Source organism: Pelophylax lessonae, assembly GCF_965119305.1.
Source record: "Pelophylax lessonae genome assembly, chromosome: 3".
In the NCBI taxonomy this organism is placed as follows: domain Eukaryota; kingdom Metazoa; phylum Chordata; class Amphibia; order Anura; family Ranidae; genus Pelophylax; species Pelophylax lessonae.
In genome coordinates this window covers 44,073,285-44,085,798 of record NC_138770.1, presented here as the reverse complement: position 1 = coordinate 44,085,798, position 12,514 = coordinate 44,073,285, and the positions used below count along the sequence as shown (strand labels likewise).

The following is a 12,514-nucleotide window of genomic DNA, read 5'->3' as shown; positions in this document are numbered from 1 at the left end:
AATAGTGGGAATTGGATGTCTCTCTCTCTGCACAGCTTGGTTAGCACATCTCATGTCCACACAAATCCGAATATCTGTGCCCTTTGGTACAACAACTAACGGCGATACCCACGGAGTGGGCCCTTCCACAGGTTCAATAATGTCAAGGTCTAGCAGCTCTGCCAGTTTGTGCTCAACAGGTGATCTCAGGCTATAAGGAAGTCTGCGTACTGGCTGTGCAATAGGCTTTACATGTGGATCAATGTGAAGCTCCAACTGAAAATCCTTTAATTTTCCAAACCCAGAGAAGCAATCTTTAAATTCCTCTTTCAATGCAGAAATAGCAGGAGACACCATATTCACTCTTGCGCTGCCTACATCACGGCCAATCTGTAACACCCCTAGTGCCATTGCGGTTTGACGACCAAGCAGAGGCGACCCTGTGCCATCTACAACATAGAATTCGGTCTGCAATGGAGGACCAGTCTCATGTGTTTGAACAGAGGTATAAAATTTGCCTTTAAGTTGCAGTGGTGTACTGGAGCCATAATTATAAATCTGTTTAGTGGTGTTACACAATTTAAGGTGATTTTCTCTGCCATTAAGACTGTGCCAAGAAGCCAAGTCCATAACATTGCATGTAGCTCCAGAGTCAATCAACACTGACACATCTGTATTTCCAATCTTAATGGTTAATGTCCCGGCTTGCAGAGAACACAGGGAGAATATAAATTCACAGTCAGGAGCACTCTCTTTATCCTCAGCTATAACATTTACTTGTGCAGATTGTCCTTTGGTTTTGTTATCTCTGGTTGTACTTCTACACACAGCTGCAAAATGACCTGTCTTTCCACAAGCAAAGCACATTTTATTCTGTACCACAGTGCAGTCCTGACTTGTGTGTCCCGCCCTGCCACATTTATTGCAGGTGATATGTAAAGTCCTCTGTGGAAAACTGTCTTTTCTACTCCAGATATTCCTATTATTATAGGTAGGTTTGGAGACTGTATTGACAGATGCAGTGTTCTTGGTTTCAATATGCAGAGCCTGGAGCTCAGACAGTTCAATGGCTCTTGCAATCTCCTGCAGACTAGTAAGTGTGAGACTAGGTTCTCTCAATAATCTCCTCCTGAGGTGCACAGATGTGCATTTCTCTATGACCTGATCTCTGATTATCTCCTCAGTTACAGTCCCAAAATCACAAGACTTTGCCAGATATTTCAGCCTAGTCACATAACTGTCTGTGGTTTCTCCCAGTTCTTGCACAGCCTGTCTAACCTTATATCTTTCATAGGGAATATTTTTCTTTGGCTCAAAGTACTCACTCAGTCTATTCATGGCTGTCTCATAGTCTGAATCTTCCCCTGTTGCTCCCAGGGTTTCAAAAATGTCCTGAACTTGAGGTCCAGCTAGATGCAGCAGCATGGCTCTCTTCTGAGCAGGTGCAGTCACTCCTGTGGCTATAACATATAGCTAAAATCCCTTCTTCCACTTGTCCCAGCGCTGTGAGAGACTAGTGTGGTCTCCAGACACATCAAACGGTCCGATAGCCGGTAAATCCAGAAAGCTAGCCATCCTCGTCACCAAAATGTAGTGTATTAACACAGACAGGCTGTTCAGGTTGCTTCTTTATTCACTGCACATCAGCATGCAACTAACTTCAGCCACACCCAGCTCCCAGACATATACATAATTGTAAAATTTTGCAGACAGCAACTTAACCCGTTGCTTACCATACTACACTGACCACTCTTCCTGACACCACCCTGCCTGGCCTCACTATTGGCCCATTAGTGTAATAAATATCCTTAGTGGCCAAAGGGCAGAGCCAAGTTCTTGGTCGGAAAGGCCAGTCATTATTTGAATATTGTGGCATCTCTAGAATTTGGGGCACAAGATGATGTGCTGATCTTCTGCAGCCTCTTTCTGTCTACATGCATTCCACCGATGGCTTCATTGGATTTCTCAGGGTGGGTTTCCTAAAGGTGACCAAAGTGGACCATGTTCGCCTAATGTGTGCTGAAATGGCCGCTTGTGGTCTCCATCGGAAGCCCGTGTGACAGGTGACAACCCAGGGCAGCAATTTTGAGAAAAGTAGAGCGTTGACACAGGAAGTGTCTGAACAAGGCAGGATCACCAGTTAATTGTCATCACTCAGGCCAGACTTCCCCTTTACTGAGCAACCTCCCAGTGTTAGATCATCAACAATGTATGAGTGCCCAAATTATTTTCAGAAGCTTATTTAAAGACCAGTTCTTATACTAGCTGTACGTACAATAGATGGTCCGCATAGTAAAATGGTGAACAGATGTTTGGGGCATTGAAGCCTACATAGACCGGTAACACTCTTGGATGTTCTGTAGGACCCAACTCTTTGTCTGTGAGAGGGAGCAGAGCCCTCCGAGGTCCCAGGACTTACCTTGTAGGGGGGAGAAAGGGTCATCCTCAGCATTCACACATAGTACTGGTGTCCTCACTTTCCCCAGCTTGTTGCAGGGACTGGCGTGATGATAATAGTCGTCGCATGACTGGTAACCGAAGACGACGGAGGTGTATCGCTCATCGAATTCCCGGATAGAGCGAGACTGCAATAAAAAAACAACCAAGGATAAAGAATGCAAAATAGAGGAAAAGGAGCTCCAGTGGGTTCTAATCGGAAACCTATTCTTGGGGTCTGATAATATCTTGGGGTCTACATGAAGCTGAACACTGACATCTGTGACCAGAGCTACAGAAATATTCAGCATCTTCGATTCATCATACAGAATGACCCTTACTAGACACCTAGACAATGCCACCCCAGTGTCCTCTTTTGCCCATAACTGACTTCTCTAGTGCTTCCTCTCTTCCAAGGACTCCCCCCCCCCCCCAAAAGACTTCACTTGGAAGTACCAGGAACTCCTTCCTCCATAAACTCTAAAGTTCATTTTTTCCTAGGAACTCCTTCCTTCATCATGCTTCTCGAGAGCTTCCTCTCCTCCTGTCATCAGGCTTTTCTGCCAATGCCACTCCAGTATCCTCTTCCAACCATACCTGGATTTTCTAGGACTTCCCAGGAACTCTTTTCCCCTAAAAACATGTCTAAAGTTTTCTCTCCTACGAGATTCCTTCCCCCATAATGCTTCTCTAGAGCTTCTTCTCCTCACGGGAACACCTCCCTCTATCAGACCTCTCTAGAACTTCCTCTCCTCCGTCCATCAGACCTCTCTAGAGCTTCCTCTCCTCACCAGGAACCCCTCCCTCTATCAGACTTCTCTAGAACGTCTTCCCCTCCAAGGAATTACTCCATCTGTCTTCTATAGAGCTTTCCTCTCCTCCCAGGAAACTCTTCCCTCCATTAGACTTCACTAGAGCTTTCTCTCCTAAAAGGAACTCCTCCCTCCACCACATTTCTTTAAAGCTTTCTCTCTTCCCGGGAACTCCTTCCTTTATTAGGCCTTCGTAGAGCTTTCGCTCCTACTTGGAACTGCTTTCTCAATTGGGCTTCTTTAGAGCTTCCTCTCCTCCAAGGTACTCTTCCCACCATCAGGCCTCTCTAGAGTTTCTTCTCCTCTCCAGGAACCCCTCCCTCCATCCAACTTCTCTAGAACTTCTTCCCCTCCAAGGAATTACTCCATCTGTCTTCTATAGAGCTTTCCTCTCCTCCCAGGAAACTCTTCCCTCCATAAGACTTCATTAGAGCTTCCTCTCCTACCAGGAACTCCTCACTCCACCACATTTCTTTAAAGCTTTCTCTCTTCCCGGGAACTCCTTCCTTTATTAGGCCTTCGTAGAGCTTTCGCTCCTACTTGGAACTGCTTTCTCAATTGGGCTTCTTTAGAGTTTCCTCTCCTCCAAGGTACTCTTCCCACCATCAGGCCTCTCTAGAGTTTCCTCTCCTCCCAAGAACCCCTCCCTCCATCCGACTTCTCTAAATTTTCCTTCCTTCGCCAGGCTTCTCTAGAGCCTTCTCTCTTACCAGGAACTCTTTCATTCATCAGGCTTCTCTAGAGCTTCCTCTCCTCCCCTTAGCAGGCTTTTGTAGAGCTTTCTCTCCTGATATACTGGACACACAACTAATTCCCCCATGTCCCCAGTACCCTCTGCTATCAATAACTGACTTCTCTAGAGCATCCTCTTTTCCAGGAAACTCTATCCCCCTAAAGATTACTTTAGAACTTCCTCTTGTCCCAGGAACGCCTTCCTCCATCAGACTTCTTTAAAGCTTACTCTTCCCTCAGGAACTTTTCCCTCAATTAGACATCGCTAGAGCTTTCTCTCCTCCCAGGAACTCCTCAGATTTCTCTAAAGCTTCCTCTCTTCCCAGGATCTCCTTCCCTAATCTGGCTTCTGTAGAGCTTTTTTCTCCTACTAGGAACTGCTTCATCCATTAGGCTTCTGCAAAGCTTTGTCTCCTTCCGGAAACTCCTCCCACCATCAGATTTCTCTAACGCTTCCTCTCTTCCGAGGATCTCCTTCCTTAATCTGGCTTCTGTAGAGCTTTGTCTCCTACTAGCAACTGCTTCATTCATTAGGCTTCTTTGGAGCTTCTCCTACTCCCGGAAACTACTCCCACCATCAAATTTCTCTAAAGCTTCCTCTCTTCCCAGGATCTCCTTCCTTAATCTGGCTTCTGTAGAGCTTTGTCTCCTACTAGGGTCTGCTTCATTCATTAGGCTTCTTTAGAGCTTCCTCTCCTCACAGGAAGTCCTCACCCTATCAGGCTTCTCTAAAGCTTCCTCTCTTCCTGGGAACTGCTTCCTTCATCAGGCTTCTCTATGATTTTCTGTCTCACCAAGAACTCCTTCATTTGTCAGGCTTTTCTAGTGTTTCCTCTCCCCTCTTCATCAAGCTTTTTTTTAGAGCTTTCTATCCTGCTATACTGGATACCCAGCCAATGCCTCCCCCCTAGTGTCCTCTCTACCTATAATTAACTTCTCTGGAGCTTCTTCTCCTTCCAGGTACTCCTTCCCCCTGAAGATATCTCTAGAGTTTCATCTTCTTCTGGGAATTCCCTCTCTATAAGGCTTCTCTAAAGCTTCCTGTCCTTCCAGCAACCCCTCCCTCTATCAGACTTCTATAGAATTTATTCCCCCTCCCAGGAATTCCTCCATCTGACTTCTATAGAGCTTTCCTATTCTTCCATGTAAGCTTCACTCTATTAGACTTCACTAGAGTTTATTTTCCTACCAGGAACTCTTCCCTCCATTAGATGTCACTAGAGCTTCCTCTCCTACCAGGAACTCTTCCCTCCATTAGACGTCACTAGAGCTTCCTCTCCTACCAGGAACTCTTCCTCCATTAGACGTCACTAGAGCTTCCTCTCCTACCAGGAACTCTTCCCTCCATTAGACGTCACTAGAGCTTCCTCTCCTACCAAGAACTCTTCCCTCCATTAGACGTCACTAGAGCTTCCTCTCCTACCAGGAACTCCTCCCTCCATCAGACTTCCCTAAAGCTTCCTCTCTTCCTGGGAACTCCTTCTCTAGTGCTTACTCTCCTCTCTTCGTCAGGCCTTTCTAGGGCTTTCTTTCCTACAAAGAACTCATTCCTCCATCAGGCTTCTTTAGAGCTTCTTCACCTTCGTCTATCAGGTTTCTCCAGGACTCCCTTTATCCTCCATCAGTCTACATAAGGGATTCCTCTCCTCTCAGAAACACCTTCCTCCATCAGACTACTCTAGAGCTTCCTCTCTATCCTAAGACTTTTTCCCCCACCAGACCTCTATAAAGGTGCTTCACCTCCCAGAATCTTCCTTCTCCATTATATTTCTCTAGTGCTTTCTCTCTTCCCAGGAACTCCTTCCTCCATCAGATTACTCTAGATCTTCCTCTCTTCCCAGGTGTTCCTTCCTCCATCAGAATTTTCTAGAGCTTCCTCTCCTCCCAGGAACTCCTTTTCCCTAAAGACATTGTTTTCTCTCCTGCTAGGAAATCCTTCCCCCATAAGGCTTCTTTAGAGCTTCTTCTTCTTAGAGGAACCCTTCCCTCTATCAGACTTTTCTAGAACTTCCTCTCCTTGCAGAAACTCTTCCCTCTTTTAGACTTCACAAGAGCTTCCTCCCCTACCAGGAACCTATCCCTCCATCTGACTTCTCTAATGCTTCCTCTCTTCCTGGGAACTCCTGCCATCATCAGACTTCTCTAGAGGTTACTCTCCTCCCTTCATCGGGCCTTTCTAGTGCTTTCTTTCCGACCAACAATGCCTTCCTCCATCAGGCTTCTTTAGAACTTCCTCTCCTACATTTATCAGCCTTTTCTATGACTTCCTCTCCCATCAGGAACTCCTCCTTCTATTAGACTTTTCTAGAGATGCCTCTCCTCTTCTGAACTTTTTCCTTCATCAGTCTACATAAGGGATTTCTCTCCTTCCCGAAACTCCCTTCTCCATCAGACTACTCTAGAGCTTCCTCTCTATCCTGAAACTCTTTCCCCTCACCAGACCTCTATAAAGGTGCTTCACCTCCCAGAATCTTCCTTCCTCCATCAGATTACTCTAGATCTTCCTCTCCTCCCAGGTGTTTCTTCCTTTATCAGAATTTCCTAGAGCTTCCTCTCCTCCCAGAAAATCCTTCCTCCATCAGATTTCTCTAAAGATTCCCCTCTTCCTAGGAACTCCTTCCTTTATCAGGCTTCTCTAGAGCTTCCTTTCCTCTCGAGAACTCTGTCCTTCAGCAAACTTCACCCAAAAGACTGCTCTTGATCTTCCTCTCCTCACAGAAACCCTAACAGACTTCTCCAGAACTTCCTCTCCTCCCACAAACTCTTTCTCCAACAGACTTTATGTACTTCTGGGAACTCCTTCTTATTTCAGACTCCTTAATGATCATCCCTTCTACAAGAGAATTTTCCACCTCCCTCTAGCTGGCTTGGCTTTTCTAGGCCTGCCTATCGTGTTCATGAAAATTTGCCTAGTGACCTCTTTTCCTCCCTCTAAGCAATTCTAGATCGGGCACCAAATTTCTAACAAGTTCCCTTGACTTCCTTTACCACTTTTATCTATGAGTACATTTTGGACAGTGGGGTTCCGAAAATTCCTAAATCCTTCCTGTGACACTGATCTCACCTGCAATATATGTTCCACATCCAGAACCTTTCCGATGATGTCCCGGTACCTGTGATAAAAGAAAATGAGCCATGGATGTAGAAAGGGATATCGCAGAGCAAGGTGCCAACAAAAGGTCAGCCATGGACCAACCAACCAGTCAAGATCCCACACTGCCATGTGTTTGGTGGCCACCACTTACTTAAGCAAGGTGTTCCGCAGGCCGGAGGCGAGGTTTCGGTTGAACAGGAGGTAATTTAGCGGCTTCTCCAGTGAGGCGGTTGATACAAACACATCCCAGGGCGTAGAGAACACCAGCGCAGCCTGGAGCTGAGACCTGGAGCCAGTAGAGGCCAAATAATTCAGGAGAACCATCCTAGAGGAAAGAATAAAGAGCTGAAATATGGAAACTCTAACCTAGAAGTTCTGCCATCAAGGTGGAAGGGCACAGGATGCTTCCTTTACCTCTCGGGTTATTGCTGGACTTTTAACTCCATCTACGGGGACACATAACACTTTTGTGGCTAAAAGCCGAAACTTGTCCAAAACTTTTTTCCAATACCACACAGAGTGGGCCTCCATCATTCAATTCCTCCAGAGTTTAAAGAAGAACTCAAGGCAAACCACCAAAATACATGTGTACATCATAATGCTCTGCTGGACTTACCCGCCCAGCGAGACCCCCACCGCCAACAGAGGGGCCCCGGGGTAGCGACTTTGGACATGTGCCACCACCCTGCTGAGGTCTTCAGTGTTAGCAGCACAGAATGTTCGATGAGTCTGCAGAGAGAAGAAGACTTATAATAATCGTCATCCCCGGATCTCCACCACTGCTACCAACGTCTGGCACTCACCAGTAGCTCCTCTCCTCCGAAACCGCGATTATTGAACACCACGCACCTGCCAAGAGAGACGGACTCTTCACAAAGCCGGCAAATGTGTAGGGAACTGCCACGCCCAACTTGGTCTGCCGAATGCTGGTGCAGTTGACGAGTTTGGGTGCCACATATTCCGGCTTATACATTTTCTGCAACTTACCAAAGTATTAACTTATCAAACCCAAAATTGTATCTAAAGCCAAAGTATCTTCCTTAGTTTAGGATGTGGAAAAATTATGTCTTTAAGGCAGGAAATGAAAGGAAATCTCCCCAATGGGACACAGAATCAGGTAATTGGTGTAGATTAGGTGTCTCCAAACGTTCTAAACAAAAGGCCACTTTACTGTCAGATTGTGGCCATTGGGAGTAAAAAATGTCCCAGCATCAGTGGGAGTAAACAATCCCCCATCATTGGTGTCAGTGGGAGAAACTGTATCACATAATTGGTGTCATTGGGAGGAATTGCGTCCCATCAGTGGTGTCATTGGGCCCCATTGTTAGCATCATGTGGAGGAACTGTGTTCCATCATTGATGTTATTGGTAGGAATTGTGTCGCATTGTTGGTGTCATTGGGAGAAATAGTGTTCTTCATTTGTGTCAAGGAATAAAATTGCGCCCCAAGGGTCAGATAAGAGTAAGCAAAGGGACACATTCAGACTCTTAGGCCGCAGTTTGGAGACCAGTGGTGCAGATCTTGAATTTCGAGCAGATTAATACATCTGACCTTGTATTAGTTACATTGTCACCAATTATGGTGACTTCTAGGATGGATGAGATCTGGTAATAAGTGTACAGTGAGGGAAAAAAGTATTTGGTCCCCTGCTGATTTTGTGCATTTACCCTCTGTTAAAGAAATAATCAGTTGATAATTTTATTGGTCGGTTTATTTTAACAGTGAGAGACAGAATAACAACAAAAATCCAGAAAAATTCATTTCAAAAAAGTTATAAATTGATTTGCATTTAAACTAGTGAAATAAGTATTTGATCCTCTATCAATCAGTATGATTTCTGGCTCCCAGGCGTCTTCAATACAGGTAACGTGCTAAGATTGGGAGCGCTCTCTTAAAGGGAGTGCTCCTAAACTCAGCTTGTTACCTGTATAAAAGACACCTGTCCACAGAAGCAACCAATCAATCAGATTCCAATCTCTCCACCATGGCCAAGACCAAAGACCTGTCCGAAGATGTCAGGGACAAGATTTTACACCTACACAAGGCTAGAATGGGCTACAAGACCTTCGCCAAGCAGTTTGGTGAGAGGGTGACAACAGTTGGTGCGATTATTCGCAAATGGAAGAAACACAAAATAACTGTCAATCTCCCTCGGTCTCGGGCTCCATGCAAGGTCTCACCTCGTGGAGTTTCAATGATCATGAGAAAAGTGAGGAATCAGCCCAGAACTACACGGGAGAACTTTGTCAATGATCTCAAGGCAGCTGGGATCATAGTCCCCAAGAAAACAATTGGTAATACACTACACCGTGAAGGACTGAAATCCTGCAGTGCCCGCAAGGTTCCCTTGCTCAAGAAAGCACATGTCCATGCCAGTCTGAAGTTTGCTAATGAACATCTGAATGATTCAGAGGAGAACTGGGTGAAAGTGTTGTGGTCAGATGAGACCAAAATCAAGCTCTTTGTCATCAACTCAACTCGATGTGGTTGGACGAGGAGGAGGATGCCTATGACCCCAAGAACACCATTCCCACCGTCAAACATGGAAGTGGAAACATTATGTTTTGGGGGTTTCTTTCTGCTAAGGAGACAGGACCCCTTCACCGCATCAAAGGGACAATGGATGGGGCCATGTACAGTCAAATCATGGGTGAGAACTACCTTTCTTCAGCCAGGGCATTGAAAATGGGCTGTGGATGGGTATTGCAGCATGACAATGACCCAAAACACAAGGCAACAAAGAAGTGGTTTAAGAAGAAGCACATTAAGGTCCTGGAGTGGCCTAGCCAGTCTCCAGACCTTAATCCCATAGAAAATATGTGGAGGGAGCTGAAGGTTCGAGTTACCAAACGTCAGCCTCCAAACCTTAATGACTTGGAGAGGATCTGCAAAGAGGAGTGGGACAAAATCCCTCCTGAGATGTGTGCAAACCTGGTGGCCAACTACAAGAAACGTCTGACCTCTGTGATTGCCAACAAGGGTTTCTCCACCAAGTACTACATCATGTTTTGCCAAGGGTTTAAATACTTATTTCACTTATTAAAATGCAAATCAATTTATAACTTTTTACAATAATTTTGAAATGCATTTTGGTCATTTCTTTGTCAGTGGGCAAACGTACAAAATCAGCAGGGGATCACATACGGTTTCCCGCACTGTAGGTCTTGGATTGTGTGCAGATTGATACATCTGACCTTGTATTGGTTACATTGTATTGAGTATGGTGGCCCTTAGGATGGATAGGATCAGGTAATTCCTTGTAGATCTCAGATTGTTAGCAGATTGATTTAATTGGGTACATTTGTATCCTCTATCTATTAATAATAATATCAGAAGATATTGGAACCTTTGTGTCACTCTACATCTGTTGCGTCCATAAACTCTTCTTCCATCTTATTGGCTAACATCATATGAAAAAATTATGAACTGTATGTGGATGAGGAGACTCTGCCATACAGTGTAACACGTACTGTGTATGTAGGTTACATCCCACATAACATCCAATCAGATCTCTACATTCACTGTGCACACTGGTCACAGCTGGATTGCCATTGGCTCTCACGGAAGGTCTCACCTGTATCCGTCAATGCGGGCCCGCTGTACCAGGTGCAGGATGTAGGACTGATGGCTGTTCCCCGTCAGTCCAGGCAATAGGAGGACTGTAGGACGAGAGGAGGATTCTGGGAAATGTGCGCTGTCCTCGTTTTCAGTCCAATCCAAAGATATCTGACCACCATCTGCCGTGCTGATCACCTCGCTGTGAGGGGACACAACAGGAGACATTGTCATATATCCAGTATATACACATACACACATTGGTATATATAATACCACATTCCTGGGGGGGTCATGTGACTGGGCGTACCAGTCCCGGTAGGGGAGGTGAATTCCCCCAGTGAAGAGGACCTGTTATCCTGATCCCAATGCTGGGGAAGGTGATTAATGCTGGGGAAGGTGATCTATGCTATGGATAGTGATCAGTGATGGAAACAATGATCAGTAGCAGGAATGGTGATCAATACTGGGGATGGTGATCAGTACCATGGATAGTGATCAGTGATGGAAACAATGATCAGTAGCAGGAATGGTGATCAATACTGGGGATGGTGATCAGTACCATGGATGGTGATCAGTGATGGAAACGGGGATCAGTGGCAGGAATGATGATCAATACTGGGGATGGGGATCAGTACCATGGATAGTGATCAGTGATGGAAACCATGATCAGTGGCAGGAATGGTGTACAATACTGGGGATGGTGATCAGTGATGGAAACAGTGATCAGTGGCAGGAATGGTGATCAATACTGGGGATGGTGATCAGTACCATGGATAGTGATCAGTGATGGAAACAATGATCAGTGGCAGGAATGGTGATCAATACTGGGGATGGTGATCAGTACCATGGATAGTGATCAGTGATGGAAACAATGATCAGTGGCAGGAATGGTGATCAATACTGGGGATGGTGATCAGTACCATGGATGGTGATCAGTGATGGAAACGGGGATCAGTGGCAGGAATGATGATCAATACTGGGGATGGGGATCAGTACAATGGATAGTGATCAGTGATGGAAACAATGATCAGTGGCAGGAATGGTGTACAATACTGGGGATGGTGATCAGTGATGGAAACAGTGATCAGTGGCAAGAATGGTGATCAATACTGGGGATGGTGATCAGTGCTGGGGATGGTGATCAGTACCATGGATGGTGATCAGTGATGGAAACAATGATCAGTGGCAGGAATGGTGATCAATACTGGGGATGGTGATCAGTACCATGGATGGTGATCAGTGATGGAAACAATGATCAGTGGCAGGAATGGTGATCAATACTGGGGATGGTGATTAGTACCATGGATGGTGATCAGTGATGGAAACAGGGATCAGTGGCAGGAATGGTGATCAGTGCTGGGGATGGTGATCAGTACCATGGATGGTGATAAGTGATGGAAACTGTGATCATTGGCAGGAATGATGATCAATACTGGGGATGGTGATCAGTGCTGGGGATGGTGATCAGTACCATGAATGGTGATAAGTGATGGAAACAGTGATCATTGGCAGGAATGATGATCAATATTGGGGATGGTGATCAGTGCTTGTAATGGGATCAGTACCATGGATGGTGATCAGTGTTTGTAATGGTGATCAGTACCATGGATGGTTATCAGTGATGGAAACAGTGTTCAGTGGCAAGAATGGTGATCAATACTGGGGATGGTGATCAGTAATGGAAACAATGATCAGTGGCAGGAATGGTGTACAATACTGGGGATGGTGATCAGGGCTTGTGATGGTGATTAGTACCATGGATGGTGATCAGTGATGGAAACAATGATCAGTGGCAAGAATGGTGATCATTACTGGGGATGGTGATCAGTGCTGGGGATGGTGATCAGTGATGGAAACAATGATCAGTGGCAAGAATGGTGATCATTACTGGGGATGGTGATC

At 45.6% G+C, this 12,514-nt stretch overlaps 1 protein-coding gene across 1 annotated transcript in view; it reads right to left on the bottom strand.

Moving 5' to 3' along the window:
• The window catches only part of ABHD1 (abhydrolase domain containing 1), a 48,432-nt gene that overhangs the window by 32,474 nt on the left and 3,444 nt on the right, over positions 1-12,514 (bottom strand). Inside the window, exons 3-8 of the mRNA XM_082252495.1 lie at positions 10,629-10,811; positions 7,857-7,902; positions 7,670-7,782; positions 7,205-7,378; positions 7,024-7,072; positions 2,399-2,564 (exon numbers count right to left, since the gene is read on the bottom strand). Coding sequence (XP_082108621.1) covers positions 2,399-2,564; positions 7,024-7,072; positions 7,205-7,378; positions 7,670-7,782; positions 7,857-7,902; positions 10,629-10,811 — 731 coding nt within the window. The remainder of the gene's footprint in view (positions 1-2,398; positions 2,565-7,023; positions 7,073-7,204; positions 7,379-7,669; positions 7,783-7,856; positions 7,903-10,628; positions 10,812-12,514) is intronic.